The 27,511-nt window shown below is 41.7% G+C and overlaps 1 protein-coding gene across 3 annotated transcripts in view; it reads left to right on the forward strand.

Annotated features, from left to right (window-relative positions):
* The window catches only part of pabpc4 (poly(A) binding protein, cytoplasmic 4 (inducible form)), a 29,565-nt gene continuing 2,054 nt past the window's right edge, over nucleotides 1–27,511 (forward strand). For 2 of the 3 annotated variants that reach the window (XM_017707795.2, XM_017707796.2), the window contains exons 1-12: nucleotides 1–750; nucleotides 7,941–8,134; nucleotides 8,842–8,957; nucleotides 13,206–13,345; nucleotides 14,613–14,707; nucleotides 16,235–16,372; nucleotides 17,567–17,662; nucleotides 19,373–19,642; nucleotides 21,701–21,914; nucleotides 24,352–24,485; nucleotides 24,956–25,046; nucleotides 26,511–26,641. In XM_017707795.2, coding sequence (XP_017563284.1) covers nucleotides 555–750; nucleotides 7,941–8,134; nucleotides 8,842–8,957; nucleotides 13,206–13,345; nucleotides 14,613–14,707; nucleotides 16,235–16,372; nucleotides 17,567–17,662; nucleotides 19,373–19,642; nucleotides 21,701–21,914; nucleotides 24,352–24,485; nucleotides 24,956–25,046; nucleotides 26,511–26,641 — 1,815 coding nt within the window. In that variant the 5' untranslated portion in view covers nucleotides 1–554. The remainder of the gene's footprint in view (nucleotides 751–7,940; nucleotides 8,135–8,841; nucleotides 8,958–13,205; nucleotides 13,346–14,612; nucleotides 14,708–16,234; nucleotides 16,373–17,566; nucleotides 17,663–19,372; nucleotides 19,643–21,700; nucleotides 21,915–24,351; nucleotides 24,486–24,955; nucleotides 25,047–26,510; nucleotides 26,642–27,511) is intronic. The other variant, XM_017707797.2, reaches the window with a different exon arrangement.

Here is a 27,511-nt window from a genome sequence, read left to right on the forward strand (position 1 = left end):
CACCCAACCGTGAGTGTGAAACTCACTCTTCTTTAGTATCTTTAAAAAAAAGACAAAAAAAAGAGATAAAAACTACAAAATCCAGAAAACATCAATAAAAAAAACAATAAGCACCTCGCGGAAAAAAAAGGAAAACAACTTTTTTTTTTCCCCAAAAAACTTTTTTTCTTTTTTTCCAAAGGAAAAAGAAAGCAAAGCAAAAGCAGGCCTCGGTATTCGGCGACGATTTTTGATTTTTAATATTTTGAACGAAAAAAAAAAGAAGAAGAAGCACCCAGCCCTCTTGGCTGAAAGGCTGAATCTTTCTCCGCGTGGCGTTTTTCTCGTTCGCTCGTGCTCATTTATCGGGTTTCTCCGGAGGGAAACTTTTCCACCAGCGCCCCTCGCCGTGCACAGCTAAAGAGGGGAGCCGAGCTAAAGCTCCACCGGCGCACTCTCCCCCCGCCTCTCTCTCTCTCTCCCTCTCTCTCTCCCTCACTCGCTCGTTCGCACAGCCGGGTCCTCTCGCTCCTCCGCCGCTCCGCTTTCCCACCGGACACCGAGGACTAGGAGCCATGAACGCGGCCACTGCGGGGAGCTACCCCATGGCTTCGCTGTATGTGGGCGACCTGCACCCGGACATCACGGAGGCCATGCTGTACGAGAAGTTCAGCCCGGCCGGCCCCGTGCTCTCCATCCGCGTGTGCAGGGACATGATCACGCGCCGCTCGCTCGGCTATGCCTACGTCAACTTCCAGCAGCCGCCGGACGGTATGTAAGCACGCGGGGACCGAGGCTGAAGTCGGCTGCCCATTCGCCAGCTCCTTGTTCCAGTTTTCCCGTTCCACCTTAAATGATGCAGCAGCAGCGGCATTGTGTCTGTAGTGTGGCTGCTGCACCATTTAAGGTGGAACGGGGGAAACAAGAAGCATGTATGGCTTGGTGGTTGGGAGCACATGTGTATGGAGTGTCAGCTGGTGGTGGGGTGGGGTGGGCTGGAGAGGGAGGGGGCTGCTGCGGGCTGGTGTGTGTGTGTGTGAGTGCTGCATGTATTTATGCCTCTATTCACTTCTAATTAAATATGTATAATATATAGTATTATAAAGTATCTATAAATATCTAAACAAGTAATATATTTCTATACATGTATATGCATTTTTGTTTATTACAGTATATATTTGTATACATTGGACAGTAGTAGTAGTACTGTTATTTAAAAAAAAAACCTTTAATACAGGTGATATTAATCCTAACATAATAACGTATGTACATTATGAGGAAGTAACATAGATATGTCATATACATCCATATGGTTCTAAATGAAATGAAGTACTTTAATATAACTTGGACATAAAGTATTTCTGTTATTAAAATACACACATCATTTTAGATGCTGTATACACTATGCAATATTATTGTTTGGTTCAATTAGTCCTGCTCAGTTATTATCGTTATTTAATTATTGTTATGTGCAAAAAAAGTATAATAATAATAATAATAATAACCAACAGTAATAATTCTTAGTATTTATTTATGTTCTTTAAATATTTATCTTCTAAAATGAGGCTTTGTACGTAAGTTAGGGGCTCGTTAATAGGACGAGCTGACAGCCAGTCCCCCGGGGGGCAATCTGACAGCCTACGCATGCTCTGTTTACAAAGCTGTTATACCAAAACAAGTCACCCTCCTGTGTGGTGTGGTTAACATATCCGCCAATATGTGTCAGTAGAGTGAACTAGTAACTAATGTAGTTTAAATTTGCTCAGTTTAAACTGGTGAAGTGTGAGGGCCTCGGCTTGTGCGGTTGTTCTTGTAGAACCTCCTTTGTGCTGGCGTTCTTGACGCGGTTCGCGCTGCTGAGAGGAACGAGAAGACAACGTAACAATCGTTTGCGTTTTAACTGGAAACTGATGCCAGTGCTCTCCCCAAAGATTCACTATAGCAGCATTGAGAATACAAATTTAGCCCCTAACCTTGACAAATCTTCAGCACAGTGATGAAGAATTAGATGGGAATTTGAACATGTGGTATTTGACCCACATAGACAAGGTGTCCTAGTTCTACCGTATAACCAGAGTATCGGGGCACATTGGCGTGGATATTGGGGCTCACTGACAGTGTGGCGACCCAGGCTTTAGTATTTAAAACGGATATATTTGCAGAAGCTGCAGTCGAAGGCCATCGTGATGGCCCACATTTGGCAACCTGACGTGACCCATTTGCGCTATTTAAAGAGTCATCAAGGGGGAATGTTATCGTGAAATTAATATTTTTCTGCCTTTGCGACAGCTCATGAAGAGAAGGCATAATGAATGACGTCTGAATCTGGTGCAGGTTCATTGCAGAGCTGCAAGGGTGAAGGTGGTAGTTTGCAGGTGTGACTCTCGGCATGAAAACGCGCCTCACCATGTCTCTCGGGTTATTTGAAGAGACGCAACCCGCTCTGGTGGTGTCATGTAGTCACTAAAGGCCTTCTGTGTTTTCCCTAATGGGTTTCTTTCACAGTGTAAAGCAGGGGTGTTTAATTAAAATTCAGTACGGTCCAGTTTGGGACAATTTCCTCAAGCAACATCTGGAACATCATGATGTCTATCTTGCATTATGATTCAGTGCCGTATGCTGTTTACTGAAGTAGCCTAGTAGGAATATTAACATCTTATACAGTCGACAACTGAATATCAAATCAAATAAAGTATAATTCAGTCATATTTCAACAACATTTGTCAGTTTTCTCTTTTAAGATTATGCCATGTGAAATAAATTTCCTCAAGCTTGCTTTCTTCTCCAACTGCTGTGTCTCTCCCCTTCCGTACCTGTGAGTACGTTGCTCGTTTGAGTCTCGGTGCTCATCGTAATGCACAGATCTGAGTGGCTGAGTAGCGTCACATGTGATATTTACAACCCATGCGATTGGTCTGTGAGTCTCCTGGGCCACTAAAGCTGCTGTAAAGGCTAGAAAAGCTACGCCAAATAAAATAAGACCACCCGTCAAAATTGAATAATTTTCCACACTTTATCGGTTATACGTTTAGGTCCACATAGGTCAGCGTCTTGGTCTCGACTCGGCCTGCAGTCCACCTGTTAGTGACCTCTGGGGTAAAGGGTTCTAATGGTTTAACAGGTGTTCCTGTGATCCTGTGATCTTTAAATGAAGTGTTGGAAAAATGGTTTTAATAAGGAACAGAGAAAAGTGGAATTGGTCAAAGTAAACCTAAGTCAGCTACTTGTTATAATGCACTTACTATGCACTGGTTGTTGCTAACATGGTCTTTTATGATCTGGAAATAGTAAAATTACCCTTTATTATAGAATGTGTAGCCCACCTCAAGGTCTGTTTACCTTGAAACTGAGGCTCCAGATAACACATTTTCATATCTTAAGATTTTCTGACCTGATTCCATTCAAATATTTGATATTGTAGTTTTGAAATCTGTCGACAAAGCCAGCCATTCAAGTTGCACCATCCAGTAATACAAACTTCAATCCAGTTGGTGCAGATATTTCATTACGTGGTTCTGCATAACAGCTCCAGCACCACTAAGATCTCCCGTCTGCTAATGACAGCCAGTCCATGACACACAAAATGGTCATGACCCAGTTTGTTGCAGCATCATGAAGGCCCAAAAGCTAGGTCATAGTCATTGACACAGCAGTATGTCAAGCAAGTTGTTAGAATGCAAATTTATGCGCTGAGGATAAGAAAATGGATGTTATTGTGTTAGATTTTGTTTTAACCCCTTTTCATAGCAGCCGAAAATGCCATTTCCTCCTGTTTTGGAAGTAAATGGATGTATTCATGTGGTGAAAAGGGTGTATGATTTACAAAACTGGAAGCAAACTAGATTTGTGTCTTTGTGCGTGAGCAAGTCATCATTTATTTTATTTTGTGGTTAAATGTTACTTTTATCATGGCACTTGTACATGATTAATATGAAGAAAGCTGCAGTTGTCTGTTTTATCTCAGCATGGCCAGTATGAGTTCTCACCCCCCCCCCTTCAACACCCATTGCTCGCTAGCAGCTCAACACAGGGTCGCAATATTTCACACATAAAGAGACAACAGTGTCCCTCTTTATCTGAGAGTAGAGTTACGGGGAAGGTGCTTTAGATGATTATATCAACATAGAGTATGTGGCAGCTTGTTTTCTGCAGTTTGTTTCGTAGTTCATATAAATCTTAAAATCCAGTTTATATAATTATGTATAGAGCTAGCTGACCCAGGTCAACCTTCTCTGTGAAGGGCTTATGGTTGTCCTTGGTCTAAAACCTGTTATCTTTTATTATTCATTAATTTATGGGTGATTCATTACAGCCTAAGGCTACAAATAGGGATCAGCAGTGTGGTAATATTTATAATTATTGTACTAAATCATGCTTTTTGAGCGTATTGATAATATCGTCTGTACTTGATGACTGACCGACTTCTCATAAAAAGATCATAATTAGTCCTGTTTCACTGGCACCTCAGTGTGTGAAAGATAAAACACAAATTTAGGTACTCATAAGAATGGATAATATTCTTAAAATCTGGAACTTTTTAAGGCAAACCAGATGTCATGATGCATATTTTGTATAGAGAAAATTTCTTTAGGTATCGTGATGTTTCTTCCATATCGCCCCCCACCCAAACATGTAAACTTGAAGAATTACAGTAACATCCTCAAGTGTATCTGTTGTTTTAATGCCTGTACGCCCTCTAACAGTAAAGGCCCGATGGTGTGAAGACCCTCGTGCTCTCATGTCATGTGGCACATTGCATTTAGCCCTTAGCCCTTAGCCTAGCCACGTGTAAAATTCCCCAAACCTTTTCCACAATCCTGCAAACACACATACAATGTTGTGCTGTAGGCTCCATAACACCAACCGGCCGCCAGCTCCAGTCCCTTCGATTCACAAGTGTCCTATTCAGAGTGCAGGGGTCAAAAGGTCAGGGCCGAACTCCACGGCCTTGGCTGAAAATGTGGAACGTCAGCTTTTTTTAAAATTCACGCATGGGACAGGTCCGCGGCACGGCTTTGTCCCAGAGTTGACTGGGGTGACGTACACAGGTTAGAGAACTGTAGAGTGACCTGAGAGTGTGACATTAACAAACACACATTAAACGAGTTAACATAAAGCTCTTTTGAGCTTCCCTCAATCTTTAAGGGAGGGTGACGTTGGACGGTTAAATTGTAGATCTTCAAAGACGCGCCCACTCGCTTTCCTTCTGTCTCCCTGAAGATAAAGCTACATCTACGTGCCCTTCCCCCCTCCACGAAAAGGCCAGAAACTGTTGGCATTCCTGCTAAGTTTGAAGGCGGCGTCCTCAACGCTAACCAGCTGTGTGCGTACGCAGTTGTCGGAGCCTCAAAACACATTTTTGTCCAAGGCGTCTGAGCTCCATCAATGGGCAGGGATCTCTCTGCTGGCCCTGGCTGCCAGCGCATAGCTCACAGGACCCCACCGGGCTAAATATAGACCTGCTCAGCTCTCTGGCTGCCTGTCTGCTAACTGAGCTAGCGCAGGATTCAAATGAAACAAATGAAAGCAAGGAGGCCAGCTGGACGCAATCACCGTCTGGCTGTGACATTATTATTGACGTCTTTTAGGGCCAGAATGTTTTTGTTTTTCCTCAGAAAAGTTCAAATCTGCTTGTACTTTAGTCTCTGGATTGGACTAGTGGATTAGCGATGGAAGCTAGGCCTTTCTTTGGCTATTTCAGTCCACAAGCCAAAATCTGATTGGATAACTTTAAAAAAAATCTGCCCCATGTCAGATTCTTGTGGACTGTGCTGAAATGGGCCAACTTAAGGATATATTTTTGACAAGCACCTATTTTTGAGTTAGCGCAAAGCTAGCCAGCAGTTTGGTGTTAGTTAAGCACTAATGCTAGTTGTGGTGTTAGCTTTGCATAAAGCTGAAGATGCTTTGCTCTAGACTAAAGCTAGTGAGGGCAGGTGGGAATGTTCCAGTTTGCCCCCCCACCTCTCTCTCTCTTTCTCTCTCTCTCTCTCTCTCTCTCTCTCTCTCTCTCTCTATCCCTCTTTGCCTCTGAGCTCCATGTTAAACACAATCACACTGCAAACTGCTGATGCCAGCAGAGCCAAGGCTGCTCTGTGTTGTTTATCGGGCATTTCAAACTATGTGAGTGTGTGTGTGCGTGTGTGTGTGTGCGTGTGTGTGTGTGTGTAGTTGTGGAGTGACTGGAACAAAAGTGACGCTGGCATGTGTGATCAAATAGACATGAGAGTGACAACAGAAAGTGAGCTGCTGATCATATCATGTGCAGGGCCTTTTGATTAGACTGGAGAGGCAGCTATAAAAGCACTTGGTAAACTAAATAAATGCTCTCTGTATGTGTTGTGGTCATAAATCTGCCACTGTGTGAAGAGCTCATCATTCCAAAAAGCAGCGTAGTGTGTGTGTGTGTGTGTGTGTGTGTGTGTGTGTGTGTTGGGGGGAGGGTGTCTGGGTCAGTGTTGAGAGAGCTCCTAGCACAGAGCAGTATAAGGTGTGTGCAGTATGATTCCATTGCACAGTGGAGTAGCAAACCATGTTAGCATGCTGTACTAAACTCATTGTGAAGGCATCTACACTGAGTTTGGTTTGTATCCGAGTTTGGATACTTTTCAGCACTATAGCAGTTCAAACTTTCATAAGGTGAATTTAAATACAGTTATGGTTGTAGCAAGGATTCTGTATCCTTATGCTAAGACCAAAACAAGTATTAGTTCAACAATAGATGAAATTAATACAGTTTTGTTGTACCAATACCATATCAGTGGTTATACTGACATTTAAATGCAGTATCGGTATTGCTGATATGGATACCGATATCTGTGACCGATACCACATAGTAGTTTCTGACACATGAATATGTGCCTGTAGACAGAACGTAGCAACTTGTCGGCAATAGACAAGTGTAACACACCCAAAAAGAAACCCTTGCCTCCGTAATCTCTCATTTCCTGCTGTGTCGTCAGTCTGACTTGATGTTAGTTAAGATTTTTATTGTGGGTGTGAACATTAAGAACCATACGGAAGGAACCACTGGTCTGTTGATGTAATAAAAGCCTATACCCTTGCTTTAGCCTTTAGCATAGCAGCCCACTAGCCAGGCCTGTGAGTCCAGTCACACTGCTTGTGGTGTATCAGTCAGCTGCATCACACAGCGGCGAGGTCTCATGGCCTTTTGCTTCAGTAAAGCTGACAAATATGCGAGTCAACCTATTGACTCGTCAACTATTGACAGCGTGAACGATTGTAGTATTCTCTAAACTCCAGCACAGTTTTTATGTTCGATGTTGTAGCATGAGATATTTTGAGATACATTTGAGATAAATGACTTGAGAAATTCAGACGTGAAGAGCATTCAGCACCGTTTTTGCTGAGGTAGTACAGACCACAGGCATATCTATGTATTGTTCCATTCTGTTTTTAACTGTTTTACACAATCAAATATTTTATATTTATTTAATTTGTTAAATATAATTATATGATAGTACTACAGTAGTATACAAATAGTAATATGGTACTATACTAATAGTAACACAAAACACTCTTTTACCAACATAAAATATTTAAAAAGTGGAGCTGTATAAATATCAGGATAAGTTAGTTTTTATCTGTACTGGTTTGTATTGGGACTGGTCTTTGGAATCAACCAATGCTCAAGTACCAGGTAATGGTATTGGTATTGAAATGGAAAAACTGGTATCGGTGCATCTCTTTCTCCGTACCTCAGATGTAGTTGGTCGGCCACAGCCTGTCAATTGTCTGAAGTTTGTTTCTTTAGTTTTGCACAAGGCTAACACAGCTAACAAGTAATTGATATTTATAGCTACCTATTAGCATCATGCAACCTACATGCCTAAAACGTCTCTCTTGCCTCAAACTGTGTTGAGTTGTTATGCAATGTCATATAGACTTGTTCATCTGGAAGCAAGTGTAAAAGCCCAGTCTTATTTGAGTATGTTTTGTAGCGGAGAGAGCTCTGGACACCATGAACTTCGATGTGGTGAAGGGAAAGCCAATCAGGATCATGTGGTCACAGAGAGACCCCTCACTCCGGAAGTCAGGAGTCGGAAACGTCTTCATCAAGAACCTGGACAAGTCCATCGACAACAAGGCCCTGTACGACACCTTCTCAGCCTTCGGAAACATCCTGTCCTGCAAGGTAAGGGGCCAGCAGCAGATAGTCACCCGCATTAACTGTTTCTCTTGCTCTGAGGCACATTAGACAAGCGATTTAGAATAACTGTTCACATCATGTATCATGAGGGGGTCGGGCGCTTAAGAACTTCTCTACTACAGGTTTGATCTCCTCAGCATTTTTCAAGTGAAAAAACACAAGTGTCGAAGTGCATAGTCCAAGGCCTTAGATGAAAAGCTGCTTGTTGTTGAGTATGGTGGATTTTGTGGTTTTGTGCTTATTTTGTGCTTATATACTGTAATAATTTTAGTAAGTTTTATGGAAACTGACTTGTTTGTTTTTGTTTTTTGAGCATTTTTTTGTGGATTTTTTTTTTTTAGTTTTGGCCAGATACGTCTTGAATTTCATTTCTTTTTTTTTAAATTTTGCACATGGTTTTACGTATGACGTTTCAGACCCAAACTAAATATTTTGCATGACTGCTTGACATGCGCACACCATGAAGCAAGAACAGTTAGAGTTACATAGCTGGCTACAATTACCATGAGCACTAGGACATAAAATATTTTAATGGATGTATTTACACTACAAAAGTTCTTTGGCTCGCTGCAATTAATATCGGTGTAGTTTTGCTCAAGATTAATTTCTCCTTGCATGTGCGACAGTATTGTCTGTATAGTGTTACTGACCTCGACACTGGACACTGATCTGACAGCTCTCCCCTTCTGCAGGTGGTGTGTGATGAGAACGGATCGAAAGGCTATGCATTCGTCCACTTCGAGACACAGGACGCTGCTGACCGCGCCATTGAGAAGATGAATGGCATGCTTCTGAACGACCGCAAGGTGTGAGTGTCCAGACAGGGTGATTAAGGGAGGGGAGCAGGATTTAACACCCAGCATGATTTGATGACCCGTTTTGTTTAATTCTACCTATGTGTACAACTCTTTTAAAGCAAGAAAAAAGAAGGTTTACAAACATTCTGCATTATCACAAACCCTGTTGTTAAAAGTGATGGAGCAATGGCCAGTTAGCATTCATTCACTCAGAGCAGGCTTTTCCTAATAATGATTTAAGTTTTCTTTTCCAAAAGCTGATATTGGATTTTTTAAGCTGTGCAATTTCTCCATTATAAAAGCTACTCTTTACTATATAATATAATATATAATTATTTTTCTCTGGAACAGCAAAATATGTACAGTGTCTTATAGAAACTGTCCATATTTGTCCTCTTTCTTCAAGTGGGCAGTACCCAGCTTCAAAAATCAGTGTGAAAGGAATAGTTTGGTAAAGAAAACAACAAATTTACATACTTATTTCTAGATTTTGTTCTAGATCTATTGCTTATAGTATTCTGCAGCACAGCATTGTATCCCTCCACCTCAAAGGATTTACAGAAATTACACTTTTGTTATTATTTTCATGTTCTCATTCAGTGTTTTCACACTACAGTACCCAGCATGCATTTCAAATACATTCTGCTGCCATTGGGAATCCTGTGGCACTCGGTGAACCCAGACCGCTGGCCTGGTCACTGACCTAGAGGCCAATAAATACAGTTGCAGTGTTAACAGGAATTAGAGATATTGCACTGACACCAATAGATTGTCAAACAGACTCATTTGTTTAATTTTCACAGGAATAATTCAGCCAGTCCCAAAGCTCCAAAGATACATAATCAGCAGGGGATTTTCTTTAAACCAGAAAATCTTGCTTTAGAAACTACTGCGGTACTGCTGCAGTAGCCGTGTTTACAACAGAAGTAGTAAAAAAAAATTATTTTGCCAGAATGTGTATCATGGTGGAAATATGAAGAGGCAGGATGCAAGTGCAAGTCGTAGTTTTTATTAAAATCTTTGAAACCAAGGTATCCACCAAATCTGCCACACAAAGACCGAATACTACTGAACCAATACTGAAACATGAAGAAAACAAGAGATCATCAAAACAGGGCCTGAGAGAACAAAAAGCACACACAAAGCACACAAGCAGGGGTATAAATACTCATAGAACAGACCAGAAACACCTGGGACTAATGAGAGGGTGGGCCTACAGACAACAGACAGGTGAGACAGATAACAAGAAGCAGAACCAGGGAGGAGACAAAGATCAAAACAACAAAAAAAAGCACATGGAGCAAGAAAACAAAGGCTGAAACAGAGAAAAACAAAGACAGGGCAAGACGGGCTGTTACAGCATTGCTTTAAATAGGCACAAATAGACTTGATCATGTACTGTATGACTGCTTTCTATTAAAAATGGACAAAAGTTCTTCACAAAACTAAATTTTGTCTGTACTTTTGTTTGTTTTTTGTACTTAACTAAACGCTCTCTGAGTCTTGGACGTCAGCAGTGTGTCAGTCATGTCCGCTGTCCAGCCAGGCTGAGGAGTTTGGAATTGCCAGCAGCTTGATATAATCTAGATATAATACTGTGAAAGAGAAATGTGAGACAAATTCAAATGTTTATGTAAGCTATGAGATTTCATAGCAGTTTTATTTTTCCCAGTGCACACATTTGCACAGTACGTTTCAGCAGTGCATCTGCAAGTCCTGCGGGGTTGTTTGTCCAGATCTGTTGGTGTGTGTGTGTGTGCGTGTAACCATGCTTGTGTGTTGTAGTGATGGCGAATATGCACCAATGCAAAGCGAGAAAGCTCAGCATGGGAGTGTCCTGCACTGCCAGGTACAGTTTAACCTCAGGAAGCTGATGTAATTAGTCTTCTCTCCTCTTCAGCCTCTCACATCCTCCAGTTTCCTTTCTCAGCTCACAGCCATCTCTACAGGCTCTCAGTTTAATGGTGCATTCAAGTAAAACCACATACACATTCTCCACACAGTATATGCATCATCAACACTCATCTGCCACTTTATTAGAAACCCCTACCTTGTAGCTCCACCATGCTGGTGTACGGTTAGAGACTGTTGATGCATTGTTTGTTAGCCATCCTCTCGCCTTTCATCAGTGGTCAGTTTCAGAGCTGCTCTTGGCAGGATTTTGGGTTGTAGCCTGTCTGTTGCACAATTTGCACAATTTTTTTTTATATAAAGTTTTGATATCACCCTTTATGGGGCTCTCAAACAACCAGAGGCCTTGTCCATATGTTTCCAGATGTTTTTAAAAACAGTTTATAAAATTTGCAAACAGTATAAAACTCAAGCACAAAATGATGGAAGTGTGCTACAAACGCAGCACTCTTGACTTGCAGACTGACAGACCTCCGTAATTCAGTATTTCGCACAGACTCAAAGTCTGATTTCTGCCAGAAAATAAAAGCTTAAAGGCTGCTGAACTCTGTGGGTTCTGTGGGAACTCTGAAGGGCATGAAAATGTGAAATATTCCTATGTGATTTTTTTCACAAAGAACTATACAAACTGGATTTTGCTCCACAAAATATAGGGCTAGAATATCTATCAAACGGTCATTGGCTTCTCACAAAATGGGCAAACTGTGACATTGTGCAGATTGCTTTCCATTTTGGAAATGAAATGAGAACAGGGAATGTGTCCACCTTATTTCAAGATCTAAAACTTTTTCATTTGCAACTCAGATCTCCGTACTTTGGTTTGAGCTGAGCAGTAAGTAAGCTCTCCATCACTCCTGACAGAACGGACGAGTGGTGACATTGGGTTGCTGTCCATGATGGAAAAGTGAAAATAGCATGAAAAGCGTTCAGTTCATTCAGAAGCTTAAACGTTGAGTGCTATAGCTTGGATGGTTCAGCCGAGTTTGGGCTCCAGTTGAGCTGCTTTTGGAGATTCTGATCTTTTCAGTGTTTGCGAAAATACACTGTGGTGTAGTATAGTGGGTAACCTCTGCCCTCCACACTGTAGACTGGGGTTGTATCCCCTGCCTGGGTAAACACCATACACTTATACCCTTAAGAGTCCTTGGACAAGACTCCTAACACTACCTGCACCTACCTGTAATGTAAAATGATAAAATTGTAAGTCGCTCGGAATAAAACTGTCAGTCAAGTGGCAGAAATGTAAATTAAAAATCCTAGTTGTTGTCATTCCAACTGCAAAGGCGACTGCGATTGGTCAGAGAGTTCATGCTGGCGTTCAAGAGAGTTTGAGAGCATAACTGGCTTCGCTCTCTCTGGGTGGGTAAGGTGGTCCTCCCACTCCTTCCATCACTCAGCACAGTGCTAGATAATGCTGGCGTCTGTTAGCTGGCATAACATAAGTGTGCATTGCAAGACGTGATGGTGGCTTGATTAAATTGAATTGGCTGTGATTAAATTTGACAGAAAATATGTTTATCAAAATCATCATGTGTTCTGCTCATATTTTAACCAAATACAGGAACACAGAACTTTGCAATGACAAACTAAAACACCCCTTTGTGTATGGTGTTCTTAAAAGCCCTGAAGCTGTAGCTTTAGCATTAGCAAGAAAGCAGTCACTATGTTGGCCTGAACTGTTGAATTATAGTGCTGAACAAAAACACATGGCATTAGGCAAGCAGCGATGGAGATGGAGAGAGTTACACAAAGTTTTTCATTGAAAGAGCTCAATTAATGATGAGTCCTTTTCCCACAACACAAGGACAAGATCATATCCTCTGGAAAATGATCATATGCTGCTCTAGCCCTCCGACAAAGGGCAAGAGTCTGTAATTGTACACATACAGTGGTTCTATAAGGTACATGGAGCTTATAAAGTGGCCAGTGAGTGGAAGCACAAAGTAGATGTTTCTAATTGATGGCAATTTATCAGTTAACAGTCAGGATCAACTGGAAATCAGTGACTCTGTGAATTTACGTTACTTGAATGCACTCCATGTGTCCCCTGTGTGTACTAGTGTGTTGAATGTTGTATGTCTGGTAGTCGTAGTTTAATCTCCCATGTCCATCAACACGCAGGTTCCCATGACCTGGAAGTGGTCATTCTCATCGTCTCTTTGTCACTTTTTCCTCACACTACCTGTTGACCACTAATGCAGTCTCGTCATGCTCACAAATCTACCAAAAAGGAAGTCCTCGCTCTTCAAGGTTTCTAGAGCCGATGGGAGGCAGAGATTCTCTGTAAGGCCGGTCAGATTTCTACATGAGCCGCTTTCACACGAGCCACATCTCTACTTTGTCTGCAGGTTTGTGGGGAGGTTCAAGTCCAGGAAGGAGAGGGAGGCAGAGCTGGGTGCCAAAGCCAAAGAATTCACCAACGTCTACATCAAGAACTTTGGGGAGGATATGGACGACGACAGGCTGAAAGATATCTTCGATAAATATGGTAAAAATGTAGTTTTCCTCTTTACCCCAAATGGAGTGTTACCCCAAGACTGTGTCTGAAGTTTGCTTCTTTAGTTTTGCACTAAAGCTATGATGTTAATGTGGCTAGCAAGTAATGGAAGCTTATGTACACAAATTGGCATCATGCAAACTGCCTTGCAAATCTGGTTGTTATGTAGTCAGTCAGCTAAGATGTGTGTGATGATGTTTGACTTGTGGTTTCTGACACTGTATGATGGATCATTAGCTATAAAAATAGGAAAAAAGTACATTTCATAGCTAAAAGCTGAATTAGCAGACATCTTAAAGGAATTTTTAAATGCCTTCATAATTCAATCATTAGGATGTCAATTAAGTCCTTCAAAGAGGTTTGGTGTGAAATGGTTCATTGTAAGGAAACAATAACAGATTTCTTTACAGTGGTGCTGATAGCAATCAGGGGTCACCATGTCTATAATAAGGGTGCAGTGATTTTCCGACTTATTTGACTAAAATCTCTGACTTAATTAGTGGGCGCCTAATTTAATAGTCGATTATTTGGTGATGTCATCTTGCCAGTTTTCCGCACTTACTAGGAATATTTTGAAAGTACTGCTTACTGGAGTTTACAAAAGCATGATGGCAGCCTGAAAAACATTTTGTTGGGGGCAGTCGTGGGCTGGAGGTTAGGAAACTGGCCCTGTGACCAGAAGGTTGCCGGTTCAATCCCCAGGGCCGACAGCACATGACGGTAGTGTCCTTGAGCAAGACACCTAACCGCCACGTTAATAATAGTACAGTAGTGGTTCATCTGGGAAATGTTTTCTTAGCGTACTTTCACCCCATATATGTACATAAATGTACCTTTCCGCCATTGACAGATTAAAAATATATATATATTTTACGCCGAAGTCTAATGTCTCTGAGCTTTCTGCCTCAGCTTTCTGGTCATTAACTTCGTATGAGGGAGCTTTAATAGTCAATGTTAGTTAATATTTTGCTGATCAGTTGTTTTAAATAATCTTCTCTAAACAGTAATAGTGTGAGGCTGTTATTGTAACTCACTGTCCTCTTCATACATTCTGGGCATATATGTGGGGGCTATAAAGAAAGTCTCTCTTCTCTCCTGAAAAGTTGTTGTTTTGTGTGTCTCCACAGGACAACGTCAGTAGATTTAAATATGTATGACTTTGCTATTGGTGCTGGTTCATTCACTGTAAATGAACTTTTAATCAGTGCCCTGCGGATAAAACGCTGTGGTTGAACGGTCTCCTCCTTCTCACCTGCAGGGAAAACTCTGAGCGTGAAGGTGATGACGGATCCCACAGGAAAATCACGAGGCTTCGGCTTTGTCAGCTACGAGAAACACGAGGATGCTAACAAGGTGAAGCACCGTCAGGGGAAACCCTGTGGAAAAGAGGCAGAAACTGTCGTCTGATGTACCGTATCAGAGAGGAAAGCTGCACTGCCTGTGCTTGTTGGGTCCTGAGATGTGAAGTTTTATCAAACAGATTTTTTATGTGAAAAATTGTTTACATTCTTTCCCTGGATGTTAGCTGTGATAACCTGTAAAACACTTGTGAAAACCTCACGTACCAGGGGTGAAGAATAAATGGAAGGAAGGGTGGATGGATTGTTTGAAGTGTGGATAGTTGAGCTCGAGGATGAAAGAGTGGATTGTAGGAAGGTTGGATGAGTGGATTGAATGATGGATGGATGATTGAGTGGAAGGATGAATGGAGAGATGGATTAAAAAAAAGGAAGGCAAGATTGTGGAGTAGACTGAAGGAAGGTTGAATGTGTGGATTGAAAGATTGATGGATGAAGAGTGGACTGATGGATGCAGTGGTTGGTTTGAAGGATGGTTGTTTGAACAGATATGTGGATGGATGGGTTGATTGAAGTGTGGATGGTTGAGTTGGAGGTTGGATGAGTGGATTGAAGAAAGGTTGGATGAGTGAATTGAAGGCTGGTTGGGTGAATGGACTGAAGGGAGGTTGGGTGAGTGGACTGAAGGGAGGTTGGGTGAGTGGACTGAAGGGAGGTTGGGTGAGTGGACTGAAGGGAGGTTGGATGAGTGGATTGAAGAAAGGTTGGATGAGTGGATTGAAGAAAGGGTGGATGAGTGAATTGAAGGCTGGTTGGGTGAATGGACTGAAGGGAGGTTGGGTGAGTGGACTGAAGGGAGGTTGGATGAGTGGACTGAAGGGAGGTTGGGTGAGTGGACTGAAAGGAGGTTGGGTGAGTGGACTGAAGGGAGGTTGGGTGAGTGGACTGAAGGGAGGTTGGATGAGTGGACTGAAGGGAGGTTGCATAAGTGGATTGAGACAAGGATGAATTATTGTATTGGATGATGGATGGACGAATGAGTCGATGGATGGATGGATGGATGGATTGATTGAAGCAAGGATGAATGTGTATTGAATGATGGATGGATGGATGGATAGATGGATAGATTAATTGAAGAAATGATAGGAAGATGGGGGAGTAGACTGGAGGAAGGTTGAATGAGTGGACTGACAGATTGGTGGATGAAGAGTGGACTGATGGATGCAGTGGTTGGATTGAAATATGGATTGATGGATTGCCGGACAGATTATGTAAAGGAAAAATGACTAGATCAACTGAAGGAAGGATGGCTGTTTGAACAAGTGGATGGGTGGATGAGCAGATTAAAGAGATGAATAAATTGATGGATGTTTGAATGATTGGATGCCTTAGAGTCATTAGATTCATTCTTCATAGATAAAATGAATGGATGGATTAAAAGGAAGGGGATAGAAGAAAGGATGGACGATTGGATTGAGTGAAGAATGCATGAATATATGGATCAATACCTGGACTGAAGAATGGATGGATGAGTATATTTAGATATTGATGGATATACGGACAATAAATGTTGTGTTCTCAGGCAGTGGAGGAGATGAACGGCACTGAGCTGAACGGTAAAACGGTGTTCGTTGGTCGCGCTCAGAAGAAGATGGAGAGACAAGCTGAGCTGAAGAGGAAGTTTGAGCAACTGAAGCAGGAGAGAATCAGCAGATATCAGGTAACTGAGGGGGACCTGCATGTGGTTTATGTTCATCTGTTACTATAGTTTATTTCTATATTTGGTTGAATGGGTTTGTGTCCATTTGCTAATCAGAACTATGCCTTTAAGACAAATATATGCGCTTGAACTCTGTTATGATTGGCTGCCCTGTATTGTGTGATTTCAAAAGCAGTGTGGGCTGAAATGCTCCTTATAACTTAAGGACGAATGGGCAGAGCTAAACTGCTACACCGATGAGGCAATTCATTATGACCACCTCCTTGTTTCTACACTCACTGTCCATTTTATCAGCTCCACTTACTGTATAGCTGCACTCTGTAGTTCTACAGTTACAGACTGTAGTCCATCTGTTTCTCTGATACTTTGTTACCCTGTTCTTCAGTGGTCAGGACCCCCATGGACCCTCACAGAGCAGGTACTATTTGGGTGGTGGATCATTCTCAGCACTACAGTAACACTGACGGGGTGTGTGTTGTGCTGGTCTGAGTGGATCAGACACAGCAGTGCTGCTGGAGGTTTTAGACACTGAGCTGCAAATACAGCCCGAATGCAGTGTTTTTTTGTGATGCCATGAAAACCAACATATTTAACACAGAGTACATCCACCTCTTCAGTCTACAGCAGTTTTGCCCCGCCCATTCACACTGATGTTATAAGGAGCGTTTCAGCCCAGACTGCTTTTGAAATAAGGCACAATACAAGGCAGCCAATCAGAACAGAGCTCATGTCCTAAAGGCACAGTAACAGAAAGAGCCTGTTTAATTCTAATGAATAAAGAAAGGCTGGGAAATAGTTAAAAATAAATTAGGATGGTTTTTGTAAGGAAAAACACACGTTATAAGCGGATCCCAAGGAGGGAATAAAATACAAGAGACGAAGAGGATGTGGACCCTTTAATAAACAACCAGTTGATCAGAAACTTAACACTGTATACATTTGTCATGTTTTTGTTTAAAATATTCACGTATACATTGATGGCCATTTTGCCTAATGTTTGTGTATCTCTATTTAAAAATAACAGTTTTCTGTTTTTCATTTATCTCATTATCACATGCCTTGTTCGAATATGCAATGAATAATAAGTTCTGATATCTGCATATTAGAATAACCACACCCATCTGAAGGGGCCATGAATTTATATAAGGATTGTACATTGAATGCAGTGCTGAGTTTGCGGATGTGTGTTTGCAGGGTGTGAATTTGTACATTAAGAATCTGGATGACACCATTGACGACGAGAAACTGCGTAAAGAGTTCTCTCCATTTGGCTCCATCACCAGCGCTAAGGTCAGTACGAGTTCAACCGTTATCTGCAGTTTTTTTTTTATTAAACTGAGAGTCAGAAAATTGCGTAATACTCTGTAAACCACAGCTGCTTATTCCTTCATCAGCGCCGTTAAAGTGTGTTGAGATTTGGTCCCTGTACACACCGCAAAACCCGATTAATTAAACCAAGATTCTTCCTAAACTTGTTTTCTCTCTGGGATCTCAAACAGGATGTTCCTTAGGCAATTAAACTAAACAGAGCTCTCTTCTTTCTTGTCTTACCATGTCTGTAGCTTCTATAGCACCGTTTGGTATTGATTACATTTACAGGGGGTCCTGGGATAATTTCCTCTCTAGTGGATTATCTAAGTCTATTGTAGGTTTTGTGTGGAATGCTTCTTTAAACTCTGCACCTTATACTGCCACTTGCCGAACTGTGAAATGAAGGATCCTGAGATCCTGCTAATTAATGTGATGAATAAATTGCAGCTGCAGGTATAAATCATGACTTTATGTTGACAATATTATCAGTGTTTTAGCTTTCTATTTAAGCATTAGAACTCGAGAGAGAGTGTATTATCGCGAAATAACTTCACGGCTGTGATTTGGTCGCAGATCAGCGAAAACACATGACATCGAGTGTTCTATTACTTTTATACAGCAGTTAAATAAGTAAAGTAAGAACTTAATAAATTGGGCGTTTAATATGTTTTAATGTTCGCAGTTCCTTCCATCCAATTATAGTTCCTTAACAAGCAGCTCGTCAGAGTAACGAACTCGGTTCCGAATCGGCAGTTCGTTCTCCAGCTCCTTACACTAAATTCCCAAACTCTCATCACCACTGAGCAGCTTTTTCGTCTTTTATTGCGTCAGTTTTACGGCTCAGTCTGATTTGGTCAGACTCTGAAGATCAGACCACATGTCTGGCGAATGGTGTTGGGTTCATTTCTGACTGATTCCAGATTGTTTAGCTGTTCTTCTGTCATAGCTGCCGACTGAAAAGCTCCTCAGTGCTTCACTGATGGTGCGTTAGTAGCACGCCTTCCGTCAAACTGCCAAAAACAAAAATCTAAAAAAACGAAAAGCTTTTCTATTCGAAATCCGTAAGTGATTATTTGTGCCATTAAACCATCTTGACATTTTGGTTTTAAAAACAGTTAGAAAAACTATTAATAAAATCAGTTCAGCCGTTCATTTGATACAGTGACTGCCTAGAGCAGGGGTCAGCTCTTTTACTGCCCTGTTGCGGCTCCACAGCAGAATTACATTTTTAGGTGAAAATAAATGAATCCTCTTTTGCAGTAAAATAAAGCTCTGCTGATCGTTCAACACAGTTTTAACAATAAAGGGTCTTGAACCCTGGAGTTAATGTACAACTGCTAATTCACCTTTTAACCCTGTAGATTGGTACGCAGACCATAGCAACGCAGGCAACAATCCCATCTAGCTAGTATCTAACGAAACGGCAAAGAAAAATAATTAAGACAAACATCAATAATTTGAGGACCAATGGACTTATTTGCGTTTGTAATCACTCCAGCTGGTTTCCTGATGCGTTTAATCTGCAACGATCACAAAGCTGAAGTCTTAATTCTCTTTCGAATTGAAAGGAGAAAATGGCTTTTCTGAACGTTTGGGTTGGCCACCCCTGGCCTAGAGGAATGTAGCTTCATTGATCTTACAAATACTCAAATTATATTTTGTGAATTAAGGCCATTGTGTTTTCTGTAGGTGATGCTCGAGGAAGGCCGCTCCAAGGGTTTCGGCTTCGTATGCTTCTCCTCTCCGGAGGAGGCCACCAAGGCCGTGACAGAGATGAATGGGCGCATTGTGGGCTCCAAGCCCCTCTACGTGGCCCTGGCCCAGCGCAAAGAGGAGCGTAAAGCCCACCTCACCAACCAGTACATGCAGCGCATCGCCGGCATGAGAGCCATGCCCGCCAACGCCATCATCAACCAGTTCCAGCCCACTAGCGGCTACTTCATGCCCGCTGTGCCACAGGTGAGTGGATAGTGCTAGTTACTTTTCCACAATCTTCCTAAAGGAATTAGTTCTCCAAAAAATCATACAGCTTTCCTCTTATCAAAATGCTACTGATTACGTAAGACACGTTCAGTGCTTCTGTAGTTTTACGCTGGAGCTGTGAGGCTACTGCATGCCTAAAAATAATCTCACACTTACCTCAAACTGTTAAATGACCTTAAATTGACTGTGGTTTCTGACACTGTGTGACTTGCTGCTCTCTGTAAAATGTATTAAATTTGAGGAATGTTTAAGTCGTGCAAGATAATTTAGGCCTGCATTCTGCACAGTGCTAACTGGTGGAGCATAAGCTTCCATTAGTTATTTACATTGCTTTGCAAAACTAAAGAAGCAAACATGTCTTGGCTGATCAACTATTTTTGGGCTAAGGGAAAAAACTGTAAGCTTGATTTTTCGCCAAATGTGATGTGAGAGGATCTAAACCAGAAATATTCAGTTCCAGATCTTTAATCCACATATTTGTACCGGAGTTTTTGTTAACTGAACTGTTGATGTAAATGTTTGGCCAACTTGTGTCCTATCTTCTCAAAAAAAAGACTTACGGTCTAATGGCGAGTTTTAGTTCGCCATATTGCCATGACAATCCAGTAAACTAAGGCCCAATCTGATTTCACCCCTCGCCCCTACCACTTAGCCTTTACCCCTCTGGATTACGCGTTCATGCCAGGTAGGGTGTCCTGATTTTTGTTGAGCAGCACTAGTGGCCTGTCAATGAAGTAATGTTCTTTTTTATTTAAGGCTTGTCCCATTTCGTAGGGGAAGATTTCCACCTCTACCCCTTGTAACTCAGCTCCAAGGGGCAAGGTGAGACTTGAAAACAAGGGATAGGGGTGAAAGTAAGAAATGGGATTGGGCCTAATTTGCCTCATCAGTGGAAGTTTATCAAATTAAAACATTTAACCTTAAAAGAACTTTTTCAGCTTTGTCTGAAAGCAGAGTTAGTTACTATAGTAAGACAAAATACAAACATTTTACCACGCGGTCATGTTAGGAGGCAACAAATCGCTAAGGTTGCCTCGACTTTCTCTTGTGGGTGTGTTCAGGACCACTGTTGTTATCACAAGTATGCACATACACTGTTGAACTGCTGATAAGACAATGTAAAATGTATATGAAGGGTCTCATTTTAAGTAGGAATGAAATGCCGGTAGGAACAAAAAGTTCAGTCAAGAGGCTAACTGGGGGTCTGAGAAATTTGTTTGAGCTGTCATTTGTATTGTCACCACATCATAGTTTGTTTGCATGAAGTTGAGAAATTTTCAGCTCAACCTGCCACTTGCTTCACTGCCATTGTGTTGCTCTCTGCTTATTGCTCAATCACGGGTTCAAATCAGAGTGAAATGAGTGGGTCATCTGCTTCTATATCGCCTGCTTTTGAATGAAAGGCAAGTTTGCTATAGGTGAAGAAACCATATAGTTTAGTGATTTAACTGGAACTGAGAAAATGTCATTCTTCTCTTTTTCTTGTAAGGCTGTAACAATTTCAATACAATATTAAAAAAGCTGAATTTGAAAGTGTGTTGAAATGTTAGTTGTACTGAGGATACGCCCTGTGCACTTTCTCTCTTTTTTACCTACTTTTATGGAAACCATGAGTGTCCAAAACCGAGCACATGGGCGTATCCTATTAGGATAAAGAGGGCAAGGAAGGGTGGGGTTGATGATATGCATGCACCCACACTTCATTTTTTTTCCGAAGAGCTTATAAATATTTTGTTAGATGACTGGCAAAGCAAGGATTGATCTGTTTTAGAATTTTATCTTTATTAGCCACACTGATCTATTTTACATGATTCAGTATTTCATAAAATATTGATATTTGTCTTTGTCAGAATTGAAACTCGTATTGGTTAAAAAATGTGCCTTATATACTGCTTCTCTTGTGAGTTTCTCTGGTTGCTCTTGCTCACTCAGTGTTTTTAGTAGTAAAGAGTGAGCGCTGGTCATCTGTATTCTGACCACAAAAAGTACTTTAACTGTACCTCATCATTTGCTGTGTGTCCCACAATCCTGCAGGCCCAGAACAGAACAACGTATTACGCCCCCAACCAGTTGGCCCAAATGAGACCGAACCCACGCTGGCAGCAGCAGGGTGGTAGAGGTCAGGGAGGTTTCCAGGGCATGCCCAACTCACTGCGTCAGCCTGGCCCACGCGCCAACATCCGCCACCTCGGACCCAGCGGTACGGCGCAAGGACCCCGCGGAATACCAACAGGTGCCCAGAGAGTGGGTGAGCAAAGCCCACTGACTGGAACTTGCTTAAAATATGCCGACATAACTGATGTGAATGAAAGCCTGTGTTCATTTAACTTCATGTCATGTGTGTAGTGCCGCCTGGTGATCATCTGCAAAAAAGTGGAGCAAACTCCAAAAAAATTTTTCTGAAGATATTTAGTGCAGATGTACGTGTCTGGGAACCAACAAAATTTACAGGGTGGCCGGTTTACTCTTCCAAATGAAGACAAAATGACCCAGCACTTTTATTCGACCAATAAAAGCGTCAGAATATATATTTAGAATTATTAGTTTTCTGGTTTAAGCTGTGCAGATATTCATTCATACATTCAAAAACCAACAATATCAACAAGTAGGTCAGTTTAAGGCAAACAACAGCAGATAAATCTTGTTTCGGTGGATAAATTGCATTCAGTCAGTATGGAAGTAGCTCAATTTACTATAAATATAAACGTAAAAGACAAAACATTGGTCATAACAGGAGAAAATATGTTGTGTTTGAGGGTGTAATGCCACCTGTACCCATTTTTTTCCAGGTAGAGCTGCCATGAGTATTATTAACAAAGAAATTGTAGAGAGGAGAATTCCCACTCTGCGGTGTCTTCCGATTTTGTCAAACGCTAGAGGGCGCTCCCGAGCGAGTCCACAATGAGTGGGTTGATATGGAGCATTTGAGCAAAATCATAGTTTATAAATGATTAAACATTTTTATGTAAATGAACAGCTTAAAACATTTTAACACTGCTGTTATATTTTAAGAGCTTTTAAACTCGAGCTGTAGGAGTTTAAAACAGCGCCTCATGCATATCCATGATGTCAGTGAACGCGAACAGCCAATGAGCTGCTCCGCTTGCATCATGCTCTAGCAGTAAAGTCCGCCTCCTGCTGCCCAAAACCCATTTGCTGTAGAAAAAAGGAAACATATCGGTGAGATTTCTTAGTTGTGTGTTTTTTTTTTTTTTTGTGAAAATCATCCTTCTGCTTTCTAAAATTAAAGAAATGTTTTGGGTAAGTGTTGAAACTCTTAACTTTTCGTTTTTAGCTGTTGAGCTCCATTCACTCCCATTCATTTGGGACTCACTCGCGGGCGCCCTCTGCTGTTCAGCAGTCCTGTTTTTGATATAACAGGGGGAATAGGAAGTGGCCAGGCTCCTCATAAACCATAGGATTCACTCCATTGAGGATTTGGAGATTTGGAGCTGCAGCTAATGCCAGTTTAGTGAATCATTAACAAAGTTGCCCAGCTTTTTTATACAACAAATAAGAGCAGCAGAATGTAAAATTATAAATGTTTTTGTATAAAGTTTGCAAAGAGCTCTGTGCTTATTAAGAAGCTAATGCTGTTAGCCTCTATGCTAGTGTTTATTTGCCCACATTTGACAGAAAAGAAGTTAAAGCTTTGTTTGATGCCACACATGATTGTAAATGTAGGCATTTGTGTTTGTGTCTTTGCAGAACAGCATGATATCAAAGTCTGTCATCACGGTGGCTATTTTGGCCAGATTGTAGCACATGTTGAATGTACATTGTACAGGAATCACTTGAGTTAATTACTAAAACCTTTCGGCTGCCCTACTAAAGCGTTTAAACGAACCACCAAAACGCACCTCGTCATATTCTTCACAACTTTCATATTTCATAAGCTACATTCAGAAGCTGGGCGTTGTATGAGGCTGTAGCTCTTCTTTACAGCCAAATAGGTGGTGATGTTATTTTAAACCTTATAATAAAAGAACCTGAAGTTTTTTGGTCTACTGAAAGTCGAGCCATTTTTCAAATCTTGGCTATAAACTTGATCCCAGATGGCATCTCTTTGGAAACTGGATCCCAGATGCTCTGTAAAAATGATTTTAATAAAAAAAATTCAAAAAGCGAAGAAGATTTTTTGGCTTTCAGCAGTAAATTGTAAGCATATAGCAATATGTGTATGATTTTAAGGGGAACCTTAAGAAATAAAAATGCATTTATTTCCAGCAGTTACTGAATAATTTGGGCAAGAAAATTTTAAGTGGTAATTCAAACTCTATGCCTGATTCATCACACATTCAAACTGTCTCAGGTTAAGTCATCTCAAACAGATGTGTGATTTCAGTAACTAACCCTATTAAGCTACATGACACCTACATAACCCATAACAACTGACACAAACCTGCATAAACTTATTTCTAATTGTCAGTTGTCTTAAAGGCTTTTTTTGTTTGTTTTGATTTAAATTCACCTTAAGTGTAAATATTCTTGTTGAAATGAGTCTTGAAAAATGTCTATAAAGGTTTCTATCAGTTGTCATGAAAGGCTGTCATGTGTCAACAGCCTAATGATCACTGTATGACTTTCTGTTATCGATTTTGCATGTAGGGAATTGAATGAATCAGAGGTTAAACGTAGGTGCTTTAATATCATCTCTAACGCACTCTCTCTTTTCTGCTCAACAGCTGGTACCGGCCAGCCAATGGGCCCCCGTCCCACCCTGGGCGTGACCACGCCCCGCGCCATGCCTCCATACAAATACGCCACCACAGTGAGAAACACCCAGCCTCAGGTGGTGCAGCCCATTGCCTTACAACAGGTAGGTTCCTCTGAGCATATTACCTGTCGCTGTTACAGTGCAGATAAATAATAAACAACCGTTCTGTTTACAAACGGCTGCTGTCAAGTAAATCATTCCCATTATAAGAATCCATTTGAAAAGGCACTTGTGTGATTGGGGGAGGCCTAACTACCGGTGGAATTGTAAATGACTACATTGGGGGAGAAATCGGGGTAAAAAAGAAGTAAAAAACTGTTTTAAGCTTTTGACTTCGGCAGCACTGCTGTGTAAAGTTACCATTTAGATGGCAGTGGTATGATTTTCCATTCAGCCTGCAGCAGTTCTGCTCCGCCCATTCCCGTTGAAGTAACATGGAGTGTTGTTCCTGCAGAGTTATTGGAGAAGATATGGAGGAAACACTGATTTTTCTGACTGTCAGAAAGCAAATTGGATCAAAGCCTTTTAGTGAAAAATTTCCTTTTCTAAGCTGCTGTGTGTGTTTTGCTCAGGCTCAGCCTGCAGTCCATGTGCAGGGTCAGGAGCCACTGACCGCCTCCATGCTGGCTGCGGCCCCTCCACAAGAGCAGAAGCAGATGCTGGGTGAGTTTTAAAGGCTTTTTACTCTAACTTAGATAAAGAAATGATAGCAGTCATTTTTTCTACTTCCACTTTTATAAATGACCACCCATTAGTTCTGCAGCAGTTCAGCCCTGCCTGATTTTATAATGTAAAGCAAAGCAATGCAGAGTATTGTTCATGCAAATAGGCTGGAGCAGCAGGCAGATGAACAGAGCCCCTCCTGGGATCTATTTTGCCATTAGGCTATAAAGTGCCCTCTTGGTCAGTTTGCATAATAGTTGTCTTCAAACAGCCATTCTTCACGATCTGTTTATATGAGACAAGGCGTAGCCTTAGCCTGGGTGGGAATAGAGCAAGCGGCTCTTGAGTTTCATGAACTTCACCTCTCTCTGGTGCAGAACTGATCAACACAACCTGCTAATCAAAGTTTTGTTACTGTAAAAAAAAAAACATAACCTAGGAATAGCTTCATTAGTTTAGAATAGCTCCATTGAAGTCCTTGTAGTTAGTTACTGAATAATAAGTCTATGTATGAAATAAAGCTGTAGTGTTAAGAGGTTAATTCATGTTCTTATTACCCCTTTTTCCCTTGAGCCCCCCAAAACATATGTTCACAGCCCAGCATAGAGGAGTTATTGGAGTGAAAGACATGGAAATGATTTAATGTTGTGCTGTTCTTTGCTGTCAGGAAACAAACTGTAGCACTGCATGTGCTACCCTGGGCTCGAGGAGGACGCTGGAGGCAGGGTTCAGCGCTGCAGCAGCCACAAAATAAACAAACCAAACAACCAAAACCAAAGCTATGCTGGCCACTTTTCAGTGGCTTAAGCTAGACCTTTCAGTCTCTGTCTCAAGCTTTTCAGGTCTTCAGTCTTTTTCTGCTGCTGTCCCTCCCCCGCTCTGTTCCTTCTCAGCTCTTTTAAAGGCGCTCACGTGAGCACCAGAGCCAAGAGGGAACGAGAGCTCGCCACTCCGCCTCCCATTTACCGACCCCAGCTGGCAGCTCAGCCACCTGGGTCAAACGTAGCGGCCTCGCTGCGTAACAGGGGGCAGGGCCCGGGTGGCAGAGCTCGGGACTCGCTCCTTGCGCTGGTGCCTCTCACGGTTGGCGCCAGCGTCCTTGTCCTCCTCCTTCCGCCGCCACTCTCTTGCCTCGCGTCCGTCTGGGGAGCTCGGGCTTTGCGCTCCGCCCCCTCCACACTCACGGGGTCCTCGCCGAGGTTTGTCGCCGCTGAGTGTTCAGGCCCCGCCTTTCTGACAACTCTCTCGGCCGTCGTTGTCGGGGCCCGGGGGGGGGGGGGTTAGGGTTAGGGCTAGCCATACAAACATATCACAGCAGCCTTCAATAATACTTGTCCATCTAAAAAATCAGTTTTACAAGAAAAAGCATCTCACCTTGACTCATGACTCCCTCTTTTCTTTCTGTTTCTCTATTTCACTCCATTTTTCTCTCGCTCTCCCTTCTTTAACCCCCCTCTCTCGCAGGTGAGCGTCTATTCCCGTTGATCCAGGCCATGCACCCCAGCCTGGCGGGAAAGATCACAGGAATGTTGCTGGAGATTGACAACTCAGAGCTGCTGCACATGCTGGAATCCCACGAATCTTTACGCTCCAAGGTCAGAGTCAGACAGGCTCACTTTCACTCACTCGGTCTTCTGTCACTAGTGCTGAGATAAGAACAAGTCACAGTGCTGGCTCTGATGTTGAGAAGGCCGTGAGCTCTGTGGTTATGAGAATGGGTCTGTGAAAAATAAGATGTACCCAGTTTTATTTCATTCCAAACTCTTATGTTCCTATAACACTGTCTTCAGGCAACATGGTTATAGTCATTCGTAAAACCAGGGCTACAGAACCCATTTTTTCCCCTTCTTACCCCAAAGTGGTCAATCAGATAAAACATGCTTATATATTTATATCTGTGTGCGTTTTAGATCTTAAATACAGTTGGTGTTATCAGTGTTTTTAATTGTTTGTTATTAAAACTGGTCTGGTCTGGTTGTACCGCTCGACAACTACCAGTTGTGACACCTGACTTTTCAGACTAGTTTCAATTTTCAAATTTCACACAGCTGTTTACTTAGATGCCCATAGAAGCCTTTGTCTTTGAATTTGAGTTTATACTTTCAATACTTTCAATGAGTTTATACTTTTTAATTTATTTTCAAAGAAATAAATTACACATTTTTATGCTTTTCCTGAAGTCACACCATCTAACTGAACCTGGTAAACTGAACCTTGTAACCATGACTCAAAAATAACGTTTTTACCAAAATGTATGAAAAGGCTACTGACCTGGGCATTGCACTGTGAAGTTTACTTGGGGTCTCCGGTATGGTGCCACTTTCGTATGACCTTCGAGGAAGGATGAACTTGCAGACAAACGTTGAGTACTTTCGAAGTTGCCTTATTTTAAAAACAAAGTTTTTGGCATCAAATCATGCCAAACTGTTTTATTTAGATTTAATTTAATTTATATAACCAATTGT

This window comes from Pygocentrus nattereri, chromosome 10 (genome assembly GCF_015220715.1).
Source record: "Pygocentrus nattereri isolate fPygNat1 chromosome 10, fPygNat1.pri, whole genome shotgun sequence".
Lineage (NCBI taxonomy): Eukaryota > Metazoa > Chordata > Actinopteri > Characiformes > Serrasalmidae > Pygocentrus > Pygocentrus nattereri.